Consider the following 22,705-nt stretch of genomic DNA (forward strand, 5'->3'; position numbering starts at 1 on the left):
GGCAAAGAAAATTCAGGTTGCGGCCCTATTGAAAATTCCATCAAGATACGTAATTAGGGACACTGACTGCCAGTCAGCAGCCTTGGTGGAACGTGATGGACCATCAGACGCCATCTGATGGTCCATCAGATGACGTCTGACTGCCACTGCCAAGGGAATTTCATCAACAAGGGCAGCATTTATATGAGAGTAAAGCTATACGCACTCATAAATATCGTCAAATGCCTCAATAAATCAAAATGTTTGAGAAAAAAAACAAGAAAAAAAAACGCAGGACCACCGCGGATCGAACCCGCGACCACTTGGTCGCGGGTTCGATCCGCGGTGGTCCTGGATCGGACACCTTAACCCCTATGCTATGCCATCGCTTTGGAAACTCGATTTGACCATTCGTTTTATACGAGATGCTTCGGCTGAAAATGCAGTTAAGCCGAAGCATGTTATGCAAAGCACTCGTACATCACTCGCCGTACTTCAGTTCTACTCACCTGCCATGTAGAATACTTTCGCGTCGTAGAACGATCCTTTTGTTCGCGCGTCTTGGGCCCAGTAGACCTGGTACACCTTGTCGTCTTCAACTACACCGCTAAAGTCCCTTACATCGTCGGAACTCGCAACAGGCTGGGTCTTGTCGAGTAGAAATTTTACTAAAGCATAAGACATTGTAGAGCCCGGGCAGGATCGACAGGTTGGAGCAAGCGGGCAAACAAAACGAGTCGAGAGCGATCGTTTATGAAAGCTCGGCGAAGCCTCTATGGGCGAAGCGAAGTGGCGTGTTCGGCGTTTCGGCGGGATTCTGAGCAAGGTTGTCGGTCGGCTGCGTGTCATATCTCTAACATCAACGGTTTTATGGGCTCACGTCCCGAAATCGTTTTCTTGTGCACAGATTATTTTTCGTATTCATAGATTTCACGAAATAGTGGTATCCGAACGAACTTTACGTCTTTTGACCATACGTCTGTCTGCACGTCAAAGCTTTTTGACGTACAGTCAGAGATAATCGATGTACAATCAGAATCGCCACCAAGACATCTTGATGGCATTTCGCGGCGGCCGACTGCCACCAGGAAACCATCAGAAAGCCGACAAGTGGAGTCTGATTGGAGTTTGGCTGTCGGTCAGAGTAACTTGTTGGCCAATCAGACATGCTTGACGTACAGTCAGGCACAGTCAGCGGTCCACTAGAAAACATTGACTGCCAAACAGGGTTACATTGATGGATTTTTCCTTCGGGGGTATCTGCGAAGATTTCTAAAAAAAACAGTCCCGCAAAAAACCACAGCCGCCCCCTCCCCCCCCCCCCCCTCCCCAACCCTTTACTGTGTCATTGCGTCAGCCTAAGCATACATGGCGGCGCCCATGGACCAGAGCAGACACTGGTCTATAGCTATCCTTGTGTTTTGTCTGGCCTTCACTCGCTGGCAATGCAGTGAGTTGTGTGCTGTGAGGAAGCATTTAAAGTTGGTGAGCCGCAACTGCGACGACAGTAGAACAGTGAGCCCCCACGCCCGCATTGCTGCAAATGAAGCCTCCTCTGTATTTCAAAAATGACAATGCAGCGTCCGTACCGCGTAGCTCACCCTGCTTCATCACTGGAGGGATTCGTGCCATTGGACCCCCCGAAATAAAATCCTGGCTACGCCACTGCAGCAGACGATGCCAGCCCTTAGCGAAAAGTCGTTCAAAATCAGTACACTCGAAGTGTACTGAAGTATACTAAAAGTATACTTTCATTGCGGTCTTTGTACTGATTGTATACTTTAAGTGCACTTAAAGTATACTTCCAGTAAAAATGGCGGTGGACTGAAAGTATACTCGTCCGTACAAAACTAGTACATGTAGTAGAATCGTAGTGCCCGCGGTAAAAAGTAGTTCAAAATCAGTATACAGAAAGTGCACTTAAGTATACTAAAGGTCTACTTTCAGTGCTTGCCAGTCGGTGTGCTCAAATTATAATAACGTATATATATATATATATATATATATATATATATATATATATATATATATATATATATATATATAGTGCGATTTTTAACATCGACACACTAAAAACGCGATAGATAGGCCGATGCCGTTTTCACAGGATATTTGTGGGGCTCGGCGGACATTACATAAGTAAGTAAACGTCAAAGTACGTTGTCTATTTAGTTTTTCTGATTGGCAGTGTAATTGACCATGTTGAATTTTCAATTTTAAAGGGGCTATGAATAAACTCTAGCCCAACTGAAGCAATTTGCGAAAAGGTGACAAGTTTTGGGTTATTCATAGCTAAAACTCTGCCTTTCGTTGCCTGATTAAAAACAGCGCGCTGGACAGAGCGCAGGATGTTATTCTTACGCATTCCCTTCAGTCGAACCGTTGGAAGTATGATGCTGGAGCATCCACCAAAGGCACGCTGTTAAAAGTATGCAACTTCGTTCATGCTGAATGCGACAGCACTTTATGAGGGTTGTAACTTCACTAGAAAATTAAATAATACATGGAACTCCAATATGAGAAGTTCTCACTAACTCAAACAAACATGCCATCAGCGATATGCCATGTCAAAACCGCTAAGTCACTCTCCACTTTGCCCGCCCCTGCCACGCGTGATTCTTGAATTGAGAGAAAAAAGTGCGAAATTTGATAAATAAATATCTGAAAGCGCCTTGCTGTTTCGTGAATAGTTTTGATTGTGTTAGGCTCTAAAAACGACTGCCTCTAAAACAGCAATAATAAAAAAAGTAAATTTACGGATTTTAATTACTTAAAAAATGTTGCCACGGTTATTCACCCATGTAATGTCCGCCGAGTCCCACGACACACATGAAGAGTGCATCAACATGACAGTGAGCCCCCAATTTTCCTGAAACCAGTTGATTAAAAATATCACCCGGTATACCTGACATAATGTGACAAAGGGATGCATCATTTCCCATTTCACTGCAAACCACGTGGTCCAAAGGTTCCCCGGGGAAACGACGGGCACTGTCATAGCATACTTACGTCGCAAATGCAACATGGACTTACGCCTAAAAAAAAGCACAAATATAAAAAATTAGCTACATTGTACGCCACGTAAAGTATCGTGATCTAACTTGTCAATAATTATTTTAGCTAGTCATTTCTATAAATTTAGCAATTGAAAAGTCTACTTTTATTGCAAAGATAGCTTTCATTTTCCCTGAGCTGTATATGTTACCTTCATTGAAGAATAAAAGTTTACTGTAAAAACTGTTGGCACTATTCGGAAGCTAGGCAATCGAGGGCAATCGCACCAAGTGTATAATGCTGCTGACGAAAAAGCCTTGGCGACAAGGGAGAAATTGTTTGAGATAGTTTCGGTTTTACACTGAAAAAGAAAACCGAAAGTTTAGGTAAAGCCTAAGATAGACTAAACGTTTTGTTAATTTTTTACAAATATAATCAAGTGACAATATTATTATTAATATACTGATTTGCTTAGTTTTGTCTTCAAAAAAAAAAGGAAAGTCAAAAATAAGAGACTTTTGAAAACTGCGCAAGACCATCGCTATTGCAATCAGCCTCCGTTGGGCCCAGTGTTGCCAACCGTAGGGTAATTACCATACTTGTGGGGTATTTTAGGCATTTTTGGTACATTGTAGGGTTGAAGGGCCGTCCGGCCAGTTCCCCGCCAAAAGTAGGGTAGTTTCAGACGTTGCTTCTTCAACGGCGAGCATTGTACAACCAGCAAAAACAGTAAAAAAAAACTAAAAAAAAACTGCCGTGCAAGTTTTGCATAGCTTTGCAACTCGTGTGCTGCCACACCACGACATCATGCAAAACAAAAGTATAGAAGTTACAAGACGTGCTAACAGAGAGCACCACACACTAAGTTGGAGTAGAGGGGCTTTAAGTTGGAGTAGGCTGCCTACATGTCTGTCTGTTTAGGATGGAGGTATCCATGGTTGCCCTGAGTGTGCCAGCGCGTGACTCTCTGGCGCACTTGGTGCGTGACTTGGGCGGTAAAATGGCGTCTATGCATTAGCCAAAGTTACGCGCTCGAGCTGAGTGACACCAAATTATCGCGCACTTCAAAATGCATAAAAAAACAATTGGGTCGAAAAATGCCTGAGATGTCACCACTCAAGCAAAACCGCAAGTGTGTACGAAGGCACTCTAAGTGGGAGCAGAGCCTAATATACGTTTCTGAGTTGGAGAGTATTGGAAAGCTGGAGCAAGTGGGAGAGCCGCGAGGAGTGGGAGTTGCGCAGAGGGAGATTGGAGCCAGAAGAGGTATCTTCCCAGTGGACAGGTTCCCGCCAGTTTTTCTCTGATGGCGCTGGTCCATCCGGCGGGCCTTGTTACACCTGCGAAACACGTGGCACCACGGGCGGAACCATCTTGAGCCCACCAGAACCGCCAACCACTTGTTCAACTCCGCTTTTCTAAGCTCTGACGTAAGGTGCCCATGCTGCAAATAGGGATAGCTGGAACTACCACTCGTCCTGGGTGCTCTTTGCTGTGGCGCGTTGCAATTAACTATTTCCTTACCACGCCCATAGATTGTCGATCACCGATGATCGACGAGTACAGAAACCCATTTCAGAGCTCCCACGGAGCTTTGAAATCGACGAATACGGAATACGGAAAAGCCGCCGGTTTCCTATCCTCCCCTGGTGTAATAGCCTAGTTGGTCGAAATAGGACCTTAGTTTGACGAATCCCTAGGTGGTACACACAAAGAAGCTAATATACCGCTCGGATTGGCTTCCTTTTGTAATAAGCCGCCTTTTCTGTCGCCGCGAGGGCTGGTCCCACGTAGCCCAGTTTTTTATCTGACGACCAATCGGCTAAACATGTTGGTTGGGGATGTCTGTGCGCTGGCTACATCACTATTGTGCTGATGATACACACCGCACATACAAGCATGGTGTTCGCTTTGTACTGTCGCTTTGTACTGTATTACTACTACGCTGTATCATTATAATCCATGCAACAGTATTATTTGAACAAAGATTTGCCTCGTAGGGTAGAATGTGGGGTAATAAGAAACATTCGTAGGGCAGTGTAGGGTTTTCTGGATGCTGGCGTGGGGTATTTTTGAAAAATAGGTTGGCAACACTGGTTGGGCCGCCGTTGGAATTCCGGAGGGTTCGAGCATCGCTTCCCTTTTACGTTTTAGCCGTTTTAGCGGATATTTCAGATAGCTTACTTACGAATACCGTGTTCAATAATAGCAAGCGATTACTGAGAGCTGTGAGACGCAGCGTCGCAAGTGGCAGACCGTCATGGCCGAGTGCTGCAGGCGAAGGTGAGGAAGTTTCTTTTGTTTCTGCGAAGTGCGCCGCTGTCTCAACTTTGTCTTGTACCGTGTGCTTGCTAAGTTATGCTTGACTCTCACTATGCTCTACCCGGTTTTATTTCGTTATTTGAGAAGAGCGTATTTTCAAAATTTATGGCTCTCTCCGCAGAGTGAGAAAGATTCGCGTGCGGCGGAACCGAGGGCCAGCCGAGGGCCTGTCCTGGGCGCCGTCCCTACGACAGTCGCCCGACGACGCTTTTGCGGAGCGTTCAAGTACAGTCTGATGGCAGCTCAAGCAATTACAGGTCATGCTAGTTCTGACGTGTGGTCCCAACAGTCTCTCGCCAACGATTTGTTTCATAAAGCGGGAGCGAGAAAAATGTTACAAGAGCGAGCAGCATGATTTCTTGCCCGTGCTGATGCCTGTGCCGTAGAGACGGACGATCTCCTTGCGTATGCCGAAGCGGCACGCTTTTTAAGTTTGCGGTTGTGTGTTGTGAATAAAGTGAGTTTGGATGTCACGTTTTTTTAGTGGCGGCGAAAGCCGCTACAAAAGGCAGAGCAGTTAGAAAAAGCAAAAGCATGAAAAAATGTTAAAAGGGCATGAATATTCGATGGAGTGGAAAGACTACCAACGTACCAACTCGCCCAGTTATTCTTTGTTAAAGAATAATAGCCAATACTAATAAATTAAACAAATGCCAACTTTTAATTGGTTAGAAATTTATAATTGATGCAGTACACCCCTACCCTGCTCTAGTGCTTTTATGATATCAGATAATGTGTAAATATATAGGATAGTTCATATATCAACCATTTATGTCCGACCCATTATATTGAATCTTTTCTCTAAAAGCTCGAAGTTATATAAAAAAAGTGCTTATCATAAATTAAGCAGCATCACTGAATGTGTAATAGCGTATGACTTGTATTTGTGTTTTCAGCAAAAGAAAAGGTGGCATTAAAAAAAGGCCAATCATTTTGTTTGCTCTGTGTTAGAGCTTCTTTCAGGTACACGTAAAATGTGGGTGTCTACATCTAAAAAAGTGTAATTGACATTACCCGCAGGGCTGCAGGCCTGACTCAGTTGGGCTAGCAGGCTGCAACCTATGGGAACCTGCAGGGACCTGCATCACAAGAGTAAAAGTGACGTCCGCCCACTGATCTCTATTATGGGTTCCTGGATGATGCATCGAACAGACAGGTTTGAAGCCACCGTAAGTAAGCGGCCTGTCCCGATAGCCAGCGCTTGACAGGCTTTTCAACCCTCCCGAGTGCTGGTTTGAACAGCGTTCAGGGCACTGGGTTTTTTCTTGTCATTTCAAGAGAGCCTGCTTTGTTGCGGAGTAACAATGCATCCGGACCCGAGAAGTCTCCTGGGAAGCCATTCGACGTGAACATTTTTAGATTCTATTTTATCAAAAAGTGTGTATGTCCCCCTATTCTTGGGATTTCATCCAGAACTAATTTCTGCAGCGCACTAGCACATGCGGAGAAGCACACTGAACAAAGCAAATCTATCGCAATGGTGACTGTGCGAGCGCTTTGAAAGGTTTGAATGGCATAAACGACTTTGTTTGCGCGAGCTCAATATTTCATTCATTTTATGAAGTGTTAGTGTTGAGAATACTTTCCAGGTACAAAATTTGGAAACAGGAGTAATGTTCAATGCATTTGTATCCATGGGGTTACTTTTTTGCATGACCAATATTGAGCAATTTCGATAAACTCGCAAAAACTAAGCCTTCGCGAAAATTAGGTCATTTACAGTGGTACAATTAATCTTGAAACCAATATCGAATACCGTATTATACTAAACTTCTAAAATACAATTTTATTATTAGCAGACACAGCCCTGAAATTGGCCATTCTCAGATTTTTTTTTGTGGCCTTCATCAATCCATGTGCTTAAAATGTAGAAGCTGCAACCTTGAATATTTCTTTTTTTTTTCTTTATGGTGCCTAAGATTTGAGGTAATAAATCTTGTGCTCTGCAATGAACACTATTACCTGTAACATAGCCCTGGGCATGCAAAGAAGGCACACCACCAATGTCTGATATATCAGGCTTTCAGAAACGATATTGTCCGATTTTCCTCACCCTTCTGTTAGGATGAAGTTGTTACTATCTTGCCTTCCTCATATAGTGGTCCTTTGAGCGAATTATGTGATGTTATATCATAGAGTGGCATAGGGTAATTTTCTCTTCTCTTTTTACGCAGGATGTAATGGCATACCATCATCACAAAGGAGAATGTACAGTGAGGCAGGCTCGGAAATTTGAATTAAGTGATAAGTAGGATTTCAATTTCTGTCTTATCAATTACGCGAAGAACACTGATCATAATGTTTGTATGCTACACATACATACTTTCAGTTGAAAACTGCAATGCACCTCTTCTTTATGGCTTTTCTCACACAGTTTCAGAAGACGGCGGTACGTCATTCTCACGAAGAATAGAGCTGCCAAAGAATTCCTCGTTAATTTCCTGACTCATTTTTAAGAGTGCATCTCCCTATGGTGGCGCCTCTGCATTATCATCATCAATTGAGTTGTCAACGGCGTTTCTTAACATTTCACGAGAATGGAGCTATATGACATGAAATTTCACAGGTTGGAATACAGCCGCTCAAAGAAACACCTTTGAAAAGTCAGCTTTTTGAATGCAGGCGCCGATTTTTCTGGCCAATTTGAGACCGTTCTTTCCATTCAGAACGCCCAACATACACGGCGTCCCAGATGAATTGCATCATACTTTTAAAAAAAAACCAAAAAAAAAAAAAAACCGGGGGGCTCTGCAGGAATAAACTGTCGTTAGCAAGCGTCTTGAGAAAGTACACAGCTTTTTTTAATGCGCCTGGTTATGTAAATAACTAAGATTAATGAGCTAACCTTTCAAATATTCTTTTAAGGGCCAAGGTGTCAGTTGTAAAGTTGCAGGGCGCGTTGAGAAACACCCAATGAAAGTGTTTGAAAGATAATACGTTTTCGTGCTTTTTTCCGGCCTTCAAACGACGCACATTCGCGGCGCGCTTGCACGCCGTGATTGGGGAAGCGAGTTGTCACGCTGTAATTTTTTGTATTTCGCGGGCGCATTTTTGAAGGCTAGGAAAAAGGAGCATGCAAAGTGCACCTTGTTGAAAATGGTGTATTTGGGTGTTTCTTAATGCGCTCTACAAATTGCCATTTCAGACCTCGGATTTTAAACGAAGATTTCAAACGTTAGCTTATAATTCTTATTTATATAAATAGGCGCACTAAAACAATTTCGTGCACTTTCGAAAGAGGCTTTCTAACAGCGTACAGTTGGTTTCACTCCCGTAGAACGCTCAGTTTTTTTTGTGTTATTTTTAAGTTTGGTGCAAGTTATCTGGGACACTCCGTATATATATACTGATAGTGTACATTTAGTACACCAAAAGCATACATGTAGTGCACTAAACGTGCGCTTATAGCATGCTAAAAGTACACTCAAGGTGCACTTATGGTATACTACACATGTACTTGGGATGTACTAAAACTATACTATTTTGTTTCATAAAAGTGTGAAACTAGTACGATTTCATTACATACCCCAAGTTCACTATTAGTATACTTTCAGTATACTGATTTTGAACGACTTTTCGCTAAGGGAGTGGCTGCCAGGCGTCTGCTTTCACGACTAGCAAGCGGTATCAGACCCTAGATTAGAGCAACAGATGTCGCGAAAGGGAGACACTAGATTGCTTAGTTTGTTCGGCCGAGCTATCAAGCCAATTAGTAGTAATATGCAGGGTCACCGATCTGTGGGCAGGGCATAGAGCGTGCTCTGACCTCCTATGAAATTGCGTCTAACAACGTAAATATTGCTCTGAAATGTTTTTTGTATATAATTTAGCAAAAATATTAGGCTCTTGACTTTTTTTTTTTTTACTTTAATGTTTTTTGTTTTTTTTAAGAAACGCAGGCCATGGCCTATTATATTCACGGTTCTTGCATCGAGATTCGTTCCTCGCAGGTCTTAGTGAATTATCATTGGCTGCTTATTTGCTGCTCATTGGTTGCTGATTGGCTGCTCATTGGCTGCTCATTGGCTTTATGATTTTTAGGATCCTTAGGGCCTGTATTGAGTTACCGCCATAAATAGACCATCGCAGAACGCTCCGGAGGGCCCCTTTAAGCTGTCAATAACTATAGACTTAAGCAGGAGTCCTAAAACAACGTTATGTGCGCTATTCTGGCTCGCTTTTTTTTAATCGAGGCTAATGTATGGAATGAGAAACCTCGAAATAAAGCTATTACAGTGACAAAGTTACAGCAGCCAAATAACTTTTCGTTTTCATCAGTAATATAATTTACTACCTTATGAAGTGCATAAATGTCAAAGTTGTAAAAAAAAAATCTAGTTTTTTTATCTTTATTTATTTTGTAACAGTACTCAATTATGCGGGTAAGTACGATCTATAAAAATTAATAATTAAAAAGGCTCACTTAGAGAGTAGAAGTTTGGGCACAACTTGCGGGACAAAAAACAGGCGGAGCCGCGGAGTGCAGTATATAACTTTTTAATAGTGTTGTATGCTTCTAACTAAATATCAGAAGATGTAGTTGTCGAGTGTATTTCAATGCTGAAAAGACGATATTCGAAGTGCAATTACAATCAAATAAAATTACGAACACTCATCTTCACGATGTGAAGACGAGTGTTTGTAATTTATTACGTTAAAAACATAAATATTGAGCTGAAAAAGAAAAAAAAACATACATGGATGGGGTAGAATTATTGAATTTGTTATTGTGGTACTTTCTTTTTTGTGCCCTAAAAAACGTGCATGATATTTTTTCTTATTACTAAAAACATTATTAAACGTTTCGCGTATTTCAGATTCACTTAAAGTGAGCTTGGCTTGTAGTTCAGTTCAGGGTTAGCTTGCGACTAGAATATACAAGGTGTTTGTTTATAATTCGAATATATTTTTGTAGGAGGTTAAGGTTAGACAAGGGACGTCTTCACTATGCATTTATCAGGCTCGACGGACCTTATTATGAAAGAATATGTTATTTATTTATTTGACTTTTCTAGTGGCCCCAAACAGCCCATGGGCCTTTTAAAAGGTGCACCAATTGTCATATACTTACATATCGCATTGACACAGAACAGTTTGTTAAACAAACAATGCATAGTCATTGTAAATTAAGAAAAGATTGGACACGACATTGTTGTAAAAATACAATACTGGTAGCGTTTGCTGGATATCTTTAAAAAATACGTAGTGTAAAAAAAAAATTGCACACTCCCTAGTTGGTAGAGCAGTACTGCAGTTATATACTGTCTGGTATAAACATTTGAGACACGAAAGTTGAGAGAAGAAAAGTTCACACAGCGTCTAGCACAAACCGAACGGTAAACTTTTCCTACAAAAATATATCTACCTCAGACTTATTCATCACAGCTGACGTATTAAACGCACTCCAGATACTTTCCAGTGGCTTGGTGTTTTTAGTCTCTGAGCAACCGAGCACATGATGATAGCGAAGACTCCTGTTAGGCACAGCAATGGAAACAGAAGAGGTTTGTTTTGGAAAATTAACGAAACCGTGAAGACATTTGCGCAAAAAGGAGAAATCCCGTGTCTGCCTCCTTTCGGAGAGTTAATCCAAATTTAAAAGTTTCAACAATCGCTCATGACTGAAATAAATCGGCCTATTAAAATAACGATAGTAAAGAAGTCTAACAAAGTTCTTTACATTTTCCATTTTTTTTTATTTAACTATACCATGTTAGATAAGTCTAATTTAGGCAAGATGAGCGATCGATACAGAGGAAATGAACAACTCTTAAACTGGCGAGTCATTCTGGTGATCTAGCCCAATCCGCTGTAAATTTTATTGCTCAAATATTTAAGGTGCTCGTAAAATTTTTGTAGATTATCTAAGAAAACGCCCAGATCTACAAATGAAACACGCTTAATCAAACATTTGTTGCAAACGTACTCAAAACTGATTTGGAATTTTTTTCCTCGAAAATAATATTCGTTATGGTAAGTCTGCTAATTAACTAAAAATGGTTCATCAACTCTTTAAATATTGGTTTTTGGTTTATTTTTTTTAATTTATTGGTTTATTGGTAGTGGAGGTCAGACCAACTAAGATAACTTGCAAAAATTTAATCTTTTTTGAGATATTAATATTTATTTACGTTTCTAGCCCTATTTAAAATTGAGCACAAATGAGCGCCGCGAGCTCTGCTTACAATGACACTTGGAAGACTGACGTAGTTATCTCAATCATGTATCTTGCAGCATGTCCTTGGTGGATGCGCCGACGACACAGGTGACGAGGTGATTGAAAATAATGCCGCGAGCGTAGCTGACTAAGTATAGTTTTGTTTAACCCGAGACTGGGGTATTTCGGAAAAGGGACGAGAAGAAAAGAGGCCACAAGGAGGCGACGGGTTAACTTCCACCAGCTCGCCTGCACCCTTACAATTTTTTCTAACTAAGTAGGCAGCGCGCTTATGGCCTAACGGTTATTGCGCTCTCCTTCCTCGCAGAAAGCCAGGGTTCGATTCCTGGCCGCGGCTGCACATTTCTGTTGACACTGTAATGTGATGTTCATTCTGAATTCGAGAACCGCGTTGCTGATTCGAGGTTAGAATGTTCTACGCGCCGAACCCACGCGTGTACAAAAGCGGCTCCGCGTGGCAAGCCGGGGTCAGTCTCGCCCCAGCGCTCGATCCTGTGGTTTCGCCTTTTTCTTTTAATAATTTTGGCACAAGTTCGCCCCATTAAGCGTTTAGTTAGTTCAGTTTTCGTCGCCTCATCACTTGTCATTCGTGACAATATTGCATAATTCTCTTAAGCATCCACATGGGCAAGGCTCCTGTTTTTTTTTTGCGCAATTTTTCAAACGGTTCAGATAAACCACAAAAATCGATTGGTAAGTATTAAAAAAAAACTTATTTCTTGCAAGTTAGTGAAATTCGTTTGGTCTCTTATGATAATTGCCGGGAATACTGAAATTGAAACATGTCTTCGAAAACTAAGAAATAAACGTTAACTGACATGTATTCGTTAATTAGGCAACTTACCATGAAGATTATCCCCTCACCTAGGGTCCGCTGAGCCTGATGAATACAGTGAAGACGGTTCTAGTTAGCTTTCATTCCTTTTTTAACAAAATATGTTCGTATTAAGGTCAAAGACCCTGTAGAGTGTAATCCATAACCACAGATTATGTGATTCCCAGCAAAGTGACTAGAAGTAGCGCCACCTTTTAGGTTTTTTTACTTGAAAATATTAGCTTCCCACAGACTTATTCGTTTTTAAGGAATTGTTTTTATTATTGCAGGATTGCGGGTGGGCGTTACAAGGTGACATAGTAAACTGGAGCGACGGGAGGACAATTATGTTCGTGGTCACGTAGTCACATTTCAAAATGTTTGCACTCTGCTCTCTGTAGCGAAAGAAGCCATACGCACCTATATGGCGTACATATATATCCCATAATGCACTATGAAAGATGCGTAAGAACAAAAATCTAAAACTATTCTTTATCGGAGGACCTCACAATTTTTAATGGTTCGAGACAAGCTCTCAAATATTATGCTAATATTATTCAGGTAAAACACATAGGAATAACTGTTTAAATGCGCCACATCCATCTAATTCAATATTTATTGTAAATTTTAAACAAAAGAGGAAGAAAACGATGTTACTTCTAATGGTCCATCTGGGAGTATGGTAGAAAAACAAGTCCAAGAATGAAGTTAACAAGTACGTTTCTTTTTTTAATTACACTCTCCGGGAAACGTAACTTTAATACTGCAGTGATTGTTCGTTTATAAAGACACCTCCGTTCCTCCCAAAAATTGTGTATAATGTAAGCTGTTCATTTTAACGAGACAGAAGTTCATGTATTTTTTTTTTTTTTTCATTTTGTCCCCGAAAATGGCATCCATATAGCGGGGCATTCATATCGGGGAGGTCCACAGTAACGAGACATAACTGTACTCTAAATACAATATAATTTATGAATAGCTAGTTGGTTCATATAAATTTGATTGGTTGACATTATTGAGCTAGTTGGTTCACACTTGACATTAATAAAATAGCACAAACTGAACATGGAAGAAGAGTCACACATACGACAGGACTGGAGCTGAGGTCACTGCGCCAGTCCTGTCGTGTGCGTGCACATTCGTCCTTTTTCAGTTTGCGATATTTTATTAATGTCAAGCAATTCATGTAGTACGTATTTAGTATTGCCGCGCGCACAGCTGCCAAGTAGGCAGCTGTGCGCGCGGCCGCGGCACAACGGTTATCGTGCTTGCCTCCCACGCGGAGAGCCAGGGCTCGGTTCCTAGGAGTGACGTGTCTTCTATTTATTCTTTCTACTTGTGATTCTCGCAAGTTCGAGAACCTTCTCGTTTCATCGACTTACGAATGTTCTACGCCCCGAACGTTCTAGGCCGAATGTTCCAGAAACCCACGCCAGTACAAAAGGCGCTCCGCGTGGCGAGCTGGGAGCAGTTTTCGCCCCAGCATTCGACTCTGCTGTCACTCCGACTTCGACGCCCGCGACGCTCTGCTTTCCTGTTCCCTTTTTATTTTTGGGCACAAGTTCGCCCCATTAAGCGTTTCAGTTTCCCCAGTTATTCTTTGTTTCTCCTTGTCATTCGTAACAGTATAATATACAAGACCATCCAAAAAAAATTTACAATTTTCGGTATCTCAAAATTATTCTGCACATTTCCGAATGCTCACTCTTCTCCGAAATGCTCCGCTAGCGGTTCGAGCCAGAGGCCAAAGTTTTGTAACTAACCGTTATATTATCAAAATATTATAAGCAATTCTTTAGCGTTTAAACGGGAAAATGACAGCCGATGGAACCCTCGAATACATGGATTTTAATGGCGCCACTTGGGAAGAACAGGCCCCATGTTCCCATTAAAATTTCAGAAAATCATATATACCTTTTGAGTAATGTAACAGTTCGTTCTGAAACATCGGCTTCTCGTTCGTTGTTCTTACCTAGACCTGTTTTTCCGGTAAGATACGCAACCGAGAGATTTTGAACGAAAGGGTTGAAAAACACGGCGGTGGCGTGTTGATCGTGGTATCGGAAAATGTACCGTAATTTCATATGAACGTTGTACCTGAATTCGAGCTAGTGTGGGCTGATTTTAACCTAAAACAAATATTTAGGCGCGTGTTATCGCTCTCTTCCAATAAGCGACATTTTTGTTTCTAAACTTCACAATGCAATCAACACAGCCCTTGTTCGGTTTCCGAATGCTCCAGTCATACTTGTGGGCGATTTTAATTATCATTCCATAGTTAGGTAAGGTGTTTATACTCACCTTAGTTTCTTTCCTCAGAGCGAGTTTGTGAACTTGTGTCTTGATTTTAATATTTCCCAAATTGTCATCCAACCTATGTGTATTGCTGACTTGAAAAACGAAAGAATAAAACACGAAGGGTCGTACACACACGAACAGGACAGTTCTGTCCGTCCCTATGTGTTTTATTCGTTTTATTCTTTCGTGTTTCCAATCATCTGTGCCAACCTGCTCTGTGTTCACGTGTGTATTGCTGCTTCGACCTGTTCTGGTTTAAACCTCACCTTAACAACATTACCTGAGATCATTTCGGTTTACTCACTTGCCAGGTATTAGTGATTATCCTTTATTGCATTTTTTCTTAAATTTACCTACATGCTTTAGGTCAAAAGAAATTAAGCGATTTTTTTTATTATTATGCTCGAAATGATATCGATTCTATTAAAAGGAATCTGCTTTTTTCTTGATTTTTATTTGGATTGTTTCTTGAAGAGCGCTCAGTTGAGAATATCCTGCGCTTGTTTCAAGAAAAAAGTTGCCTCCCTCATGAAGGCACACGTGCCACTTCGAATATTTCGTCTCTCCCGAATCGCCTTGGTACAGCGTGTTTTAGAGCGCAGCTCTTAGGCGCCCGTTTCCGGCTTGAGCGGCGTCGCCGTCGGCGTAACCGCGCGTTGCACGCAACTCAAGTTGCATGCAACCCGCACTGCATGCAACCCGTCAGCGTTAGCGTTGTAGCAACTAGGTGTCCGCGATGGCGATGTGGCTCACAGAAAGCGAGCCACACGCAAAGACGCGCACCAGTGCGCGGGTGAAAGAAAAAGAAAAAAAAAAGCTCCACGAGATATCACTCGGGCAGGTGGCTCGAGAAAGGTTTCGACGGCTGCACCTTCAGCTAACTGGTTCCAGGTCCGGACGGTATCTGTAAATATATCCTGTAAATAAATGAAGGGCCACCTTGGCCACTTCAATTGGTGACCCGGAGACCTCCGAAGACGGATTACAACCTCGACACATCAGCGAACCCATCCGCTGACTAGCATCCATTGCCCTGCCCCAATCCCGGACGCACTTCAGGGTCATGCACCGAGCCGACGGGTCCCGTCACGCGGACGAGCATGGGACATCGGACAGCGTCGTGGACCAGGCATCTCTTGAAAACACAGCACTGGCCACACTACAGGTACGACTCCCACCATTTTGGGCAAAGAGCCCTCGATCTTGTTCGCTCAGGTAGAGGCCCAATTTTACTTGAGGAGAGTGAGCACCCAGCTGTCCAAATACTACTACGTAGTATCCGCCCTGCCACCTGACATCGCTGACGAACTCGACGACGTGCTCGCGGCGACCCCACCTGCAGATGCCTACGACCAACTAAAGGCCGCTATCCTACTAAGGAAGTCAGAATCGACAACCAGTCGGCTCCAACGTCTTCTGACAACCGAAGAACTCGGAGACCAACGGCCGTCGCAACTCCTGCACCGGATGCGCCAGCTTCTTGGAGAACAGGCCTCTGACGTAAACAACTCCATCTTACGGGAGCTGTTCTTGCAACGGCTACCGCAAGGCGTTCGCATGGTCCTAGCCCCAGCAAACGACATGTCCTTGGACCGTCTTGCTGAAATGGCTGACCGTGTGGCGGAGTACGCGGCACCGACGCTAGCTGCGTTGACAGAGCCTCAGTCGTCGGCAACCGCCATACATGAACTTCAAGCAAAGGTCGACCAGCTGACAGTGACCGTCGCGTCCCTGCAAAAACATGCCGGTGGTACGCGGCGTTCTTCGCAACGCAGCCATTCCCACCAGAGAAACTCATCTTCCGCTCGAGCGCGATCGCCGTCACCAAGACCGAGTACCTGCTGGTACCACCGCAAATACGGACAGCGAGCCCTGAAATGTCACCCCCCTTGTGTCTGGCAGGAAAACACCCCGGCCAGTCACTAAAGGCGGTAAGTGACTCCGGCCGACCAGCATGCCGCCTTTTCTACATTGCTGATCGGTTCACCGGCTGCAGACTTCTTGTCGACACCGGCGCCGAAGTGTCCGTCATCCCACCCACAGCAGCAGAGAAAAGACACCTGGATAAAGGCAGAAACCTAATCGCAGCAAATGGATCCACCATACCCACCTTCGGTATGCGATCAATGACTCTCGATCTAGGACTACGCCGAATTTTCAGGTGGCTCTTCATCATCGCTGACGTCAAGTGTCCCATCTTAGGATCTGACTTTTTGTCCAACTTTAACTTAGATGTCAGCATGCGCCACCGTCGTCTTCTCGACGGTATGACACGTCTGGCTGTAAATGGTATGTCTGCAACCGTTTCATCCCTTGGCATACGTCAAATCGTACCATCTACGGGATTCGCATCTATACTTACCGAGTTTCCTGAAGTCACAAGACCTTCCAACATGGCACAACCGACCAAGCATGGTGTAACTCACACCATCGTCACCTCTGGTCCGGCTGTATACGCACGACCTCGTCGCCTCTCCGGTGAACGACTCCAAACTGCTCGACGGGAATTCGAGCACATGCTCGAGCTCGGAATCATTCGGCCGTCGAACAGCTGCTGGGCATCACCTCTACACACGGTGCCCAAGAAGGAGCCAGGAGACTGGAGGCCGTGCGGCGATTATCGCGCCCTCAACGCCAACACGTTGCCAGATCGTTACCCTCTACCACACCTGCATGACTTCACAGAGCAACTCAACGGGACCTCCATTTACAGCAAGGTGGACTTAGTAAAAGCTTACCACCACATACCTATCGAGCCAGCTGACATTCCGAAAACTGCTGTCACCACGCCGTTCGGATTATTCGAGTTTGTGCGAATGCCCCTCGGGCTTCGAAATTCAGCACAAACATTTCAAAGATTTATACACGAAGTGACACGCGGGCTACCCTTCGTGTTTGCATACGTTGACGACCTCCTCATCGCGAGCAGTTCCCCGGAAGAGCACGAACAACATCTGCGCTTACTCTTCGGGCAGCTACGCAACTATGGTCTCGTCGTCAACGCAGCAAAATGTGTCTTCGGCACGTCCAACCTCGAGTTCTTAGGACACCAAGTGACACCCGAAGGCATTCACCCGTTACCTTCGAAAGTGGAAGCCATCAAGGACTTTCCGCAACCCAAGTCACTTCGTAAGTTGCGAGAATTCTTGGGCCTCGTCAACTTCCATCGACGCTTCATTAACAACTGCGCCCAAATTCTCAAACCCTTAACAGATCTGCTGCGCTCACCAAAAGGTCCCACATCACCGGTCGAATGGAATTCGATGGCAGAGGAGTCGTTCAAGACTACAAAGCAAGCTCTTGTCGACACGGCACTTCTCGTTTACCCACGACCAGACGCACCCACGAGACTTATGGTCGACGCTTCGGATGTCGCAGTGGGAGCCGTGCTACAACAGTACAACCAGACGGACTGGTTTCCGCTAGGCTTCTTCTCACAGAAGTTGAAGCCGGCGGAGACACGTTACAGCACGTTTGGTCGCGAACTCTTTGCCATCTATGCAGCAATACGGCATTATAGACACTTCCTGGAAGGCCGGGTTTTCCACGTCCTTACAGACCACAAGCCCCTCACCTTCGCCTTCCACGCTAATCGAACCTCGTATTCGACCCGAGAGATTCGTCACCTTGCTTATATTTCAGAATATACAACTGATCTGCGCCACGTATCTGGAGCGAACAATGAGGCGGCAGACGCCCTGTCACGCGTCGAGACACTCAGTGCGTCACCTGACCTCGACTTCTCCAAACTGGCAACAGCCCAAAAGAATGACGACGAGCTGCAGAGACTCCAAGAGTCCTCCACCTCACTGCAGCTTCGACCTGTACCTCTACCACTTGCAAACTGCGATGTGGTATGCGACACCTCAACGGGTACGCCCCGACCGTACATCCCGCCCGTTTTTCGACGCCCCATTTTTCACTCCCTCCATGACCTGAACCATCCTGGTATTCGTGCAACCCAACGACTGATCTGCTCGAGATATGTCTGGCCCAACATCAACCGAGACATTCGCCTCTGGACACGGTGTTGCACCTCTTGCCAACGCTCCAAGATTCAGCGTCATACAAAAAGCCCGCTACATATTTTCAAACCACCAGACGCCCGCTTCGACCACGTGCATGTCGATATTGTCGGACCCCTCCCACCATCCCAAGGGTACCGATATATCCTTACATGCGTGGATCGCTTTACCAGATGGCCAGAAGCGATTCCAATTACGGACATCACCGCACAAACCGTGGCACAAGCGTTCATCACCAACTGGATTGCGCGGTACGGCTGCCCTTCTATCGTCACCACGGACCGTGGTAGGCAATTTGAAAGTTCATTCTTCGCATCACTGGCGAAAATGCTTGGAATGTGCCACATCCACACGACAGCCTACCATCCGTCCGCCAACGGTATGGTCGAGAGACTACACCGGCAACTCAAGGCCTCGCTCATCACAAAGGACGACAGGACCAACTGGGTGAACCATCTTCCTTTGGTGCTCTTGGGCATCCGGGCCACTTTGAAGGAAGATGTTGGATGTACAGCTGCTGAACTAGTGTTTGGAACAACACTGCGACTTCCTGGCGAGTTCCTTACACACCTGTCCACTCCACCACCCGACCTTCCTTCGTATCTTCAAGATCTACGAGACCTGCTATCCTCTTTGCGACCGACCTTGCCTCGACAACAAACACCACAGAAAATTTTCATTCACACAGAACTAACAACATGTACACATGTGTTTCTACGTCGTGACTCCGTGCGTCCATCCTTAACACCACCCTACGACGGCCCATTTAAAGTCATCGCCCGAGACAAGAAGACTTTCACCATCATCATCAACGGACGAACCGACGTCGTGTCCATTGACCGGGTAAAACCTGCTTTTATGGCAGCCTCAATTTGCGACACTGCATGCGTGTTTTCATCAGTCACCTTGCAGAAGCCGCAAGACAACACTCGCAGGCCTGATCAAGAACCCTCCAACAAACAAAAAACTGTTTCGTGGAGCAAAACTCTACTGCTCCACTAGGGGGGGAAGACTTGTAGCAACTAGGTGTCCGCGATGGCGATGTGGCTCACAGAAAGCGAGCCACACGCAAAGACGCGCACCAGTGCGCGGGTGAAAGAAAAAGAAAAAAAAAGCTCCACGAGATATCACTCGGGCAGGTGGCTCGAGAAAGGTTTCGACGGCTGCACCTTCAGCTAACTGGTTCCAGGTCCGGACGGTATCTGTAAATATATCCTGTAAATAAATAAAGGGCCACCTTGGCCACTTCAGCGTAGCCGCGCGTTGCATGTAACCTAGGTTGTGTTTAGTCCAAGTTGCATGCAACCCGGCATGCAACCCGCCGGAGTCGCCGGGTTGCATGCCACCCGGCGACGCCCCTAAGGTCACCCCCCCAAAAAAAGTCACGTAACCCCCGAGGTCAGGTGGCCCCTTCCCCCCCCCCCCGGGGTCACATGACGCACCCTCAGTACCCTCTCTCCTCCTCCTCAAGAGCTGCGCTCTAATTCGGCGTTACAGGGAGCTGTAAACGGCGTTCATTTTTTAAAAAGGTTACCAAAGAAAAAAAAACTAATATTTCTCGCTGGAAAGTTGTCAGAAAACAAAAAGCGAACGTCAGCGTGCCATACTGCAGCTAGTGTACGCAAAATCTTATTTTAATAATACGCTACCTTTTTTTGTTAAATAACCCGCGTCAATTTTGGGATGCTGCTAATCCTTTTTTTCTCTTTCAGCATAACGCTTAGGAATGCTAACGAAGAGGAATTATCCAATAAACAGTGTTTTTTTTTCGTTTTAAATAAAGTGTTTACTAAATCTTTCTCGATTCCATTTAGTTCTTATTGCCCCGTATTTTAACCGTATATCATGTTGCAGATAGTGAAGGAACTGCAAAGGTAATTGATAACCTAAAAATATCTTCTGCTGTAGGTACTGATAACATCAACACTAATGTTTTGAAAAACACTAAAGTGTATTCCAGCATAGCCTTATCCAAGTTATTTTCTCAGTTACTTCAACATGGAGTACTGCCATCAAATTTGAAGGCGGGGAAGGTGGTTCCACTACAGAAAGGTGGCGGCAAACAAAATCCAACATCCGGCCCTCCTCGTTAACGAATATACCATGCAAAATTCTTGAACAAGTAGTTTACCCTCAAGTTGCTAACTTTCTCGATTCAAACTCTTAGCAGATCGCAATATGATTTAAGGAAGTTCTACTCATGGAAAACTCAACTTCTTACCTTTACTCAAAATCTCCATATCGCACATGACCAAGGTTTCATAACTGACTGCATATTCCTTGATTTATTCAAAGCTTTCAACAAGGTTGCTCACGCCCTTCTTCATTAACTTAATAGACTTAACATATACCCATACGTTCTTGCTTGGATATAAGCCTTTCCGACTAACCGTCTACAGTCTGTCCATGCCAACGGAACTAATTCTTCACACTCGCCTGTCAACTACGGTGTCCAAAAAGGTTCAGCGCTTGGTCCACTACTATTCCTCAGCTATATAATTGATCTCCCTACTTGTGTCTATCCTTCTGTGAGCCTTTTTGCTGACGTCTGTTTTATTTACAAAGAAATCCTGAACGACTTTGTCATCTCTGCTTTTCTGACCGATCTTAACAATGTTACCCATGGTGCAACGACTGGATAATGGAACTTAATATTTCTAAATGTAAATCCATGAGTGTTTCCCGTCAAATTAACATTTTCCCTTCCTACTTTAATAACTCTGCCCTCCTTCCTGTGTGCTCCTATAAGTACCTTGGTGCTCACATTTCAGATGACCTTTCCTGGAATATTCATGTCGACAATGTCACAAAAACGTTAAGCAATTATTTGGTTACATCAAACGAATTTTTTATTGACTATGTTTCATTAAAACTTAATTATAAAACGTTAATTTGTCCTAAACATGAATATTCCGCCTCAATCTAAAACTCTGGTGTCACCCTTGACTCTCTCATAGAATTCATCCAAAATCGCTCCGCCCGTTTTATACTTTTTAACTATCACCGCACAGCTAGTACTACTCTAATGGAAGTATCCCTATCCTTGCTTATTCTTTCTTTCCGTCGAAAAATATCCAATGTTTTTTCCATAATATTTATTACACCAACCCTACTCTCCGCCAGGCGCTATTTTCTGAACTCTTTTACCTACAATCACGCACCGATCATCACCTAAATGTAAAAATAGCAGCACATCCACCTATAATGCCTCTTTCTTGCCTCAATCTTCAATTGGCTGGGGTCACCTTCCCTCCGCTATTGCGACACTCACTGCCTCGGATAATTTTAAGATTGGCACCAATCTGTAATGATGTTCCGTGGTGATCTTGTGCACTTTTTTTCCGTTTCGTGGTTATTTGCTTTATTTGTATATACTGTGCCCCGCCGCTCTTTGTAATGCCTTCGTGCTTTGAGAGGTCTAATAATCAAAATGAACTGAAATCCTAACAATCCCCGCTCACTGGCTCAGCTGATGAGCCCGGAGGCTGGACTTAAATGTCCTCTCTTGCCTTTGGCTTGGTGCCCCTGATAGCGCTGCTCCCGAAGTCGGCAAGCTTGCAGTCGGCGTTGTGCACCAGAATGTTGCTGGGCTTCACATCCAGGTGCAGCACGTTGCAGCGGTGGCAGTAGTGCAGCGCCGACGCCGTCTGCCGACCAAAGCTGCGTTACAAGATAGAGCTCAAATTAAGCCAACTGCAATTAAAAAAACCGGGACGCTGTATATTAAATGCAAGGCAATTAGGATTGCCCAAACCTGTGACCACGAAAGCGTGGATGAATTTGGCGATAGAAAAAACTCCAGTTTCTTTGGTCCAGAGAGCGCATGACTAACTGTCTCTCTACGTGCTTGTGAAGAACTAGGGCCGGTTTGCTGATCGATGCGGGTATCACTCCCGGTGCTCAACTCGCCCGAAAGAAAAAATTTGAGGTCACGAGACCAGCTTCGTAGTTAGAAAGTACCTAGCATTCTAGCCAATTCCGCACATTAGATGTAAGCCCTGCCCCGGTCGTCTTCCTTAATTCTTACTAAACACGACTACTCCCAGAAATCACTTTACGCACCGCTTCTAAAGTAGACAGACGGATACGGTTCAG

General features: G+C 44.2%; 1 protein-coding gene across 1 annotated transcript in view; it reads right to left on the reverse strand.

Annotated features, from left to right (window-relative positions):
• LOC121046826 (spindle assembly checkpoint kinase-like) overlaps positions 1 to 22,705 on the reverse strand; it is a 77,863-nt gene that overhangs the window by 19,622 nt on the left and 35,536 nt on the right. Inside the window, exon 3 of the mRNA XM_040501502.1 lies at positions 22,120 to 22,270. Coding sequence (XP_040357436.1) covers positions 22,120 to 22,270 — 151 coding nt within the window. The remainder of the gene's footprint in view (positions 1 to 22,119; positions 22,271 to 22,705) is intronic.

This window comes from Ixodes scapularis, unplaced genomic scaffold (assembly GCF_016920785.2).
Source record: "Ixodes scapularis isolate PalLabHiFi unplaced genomic scaffold, ASM1692078v2 PGA_scaffold2__306_contigs__length_199485367, whole genome shotgun sequence".
NCBI classification, from domain to species: domain Eukaryota; kingdom Metazoa; phylum Arthropoda; class Arachnida; order Ixodida; family Ixodidae; genus Ixodes; species Ixodes scapularis.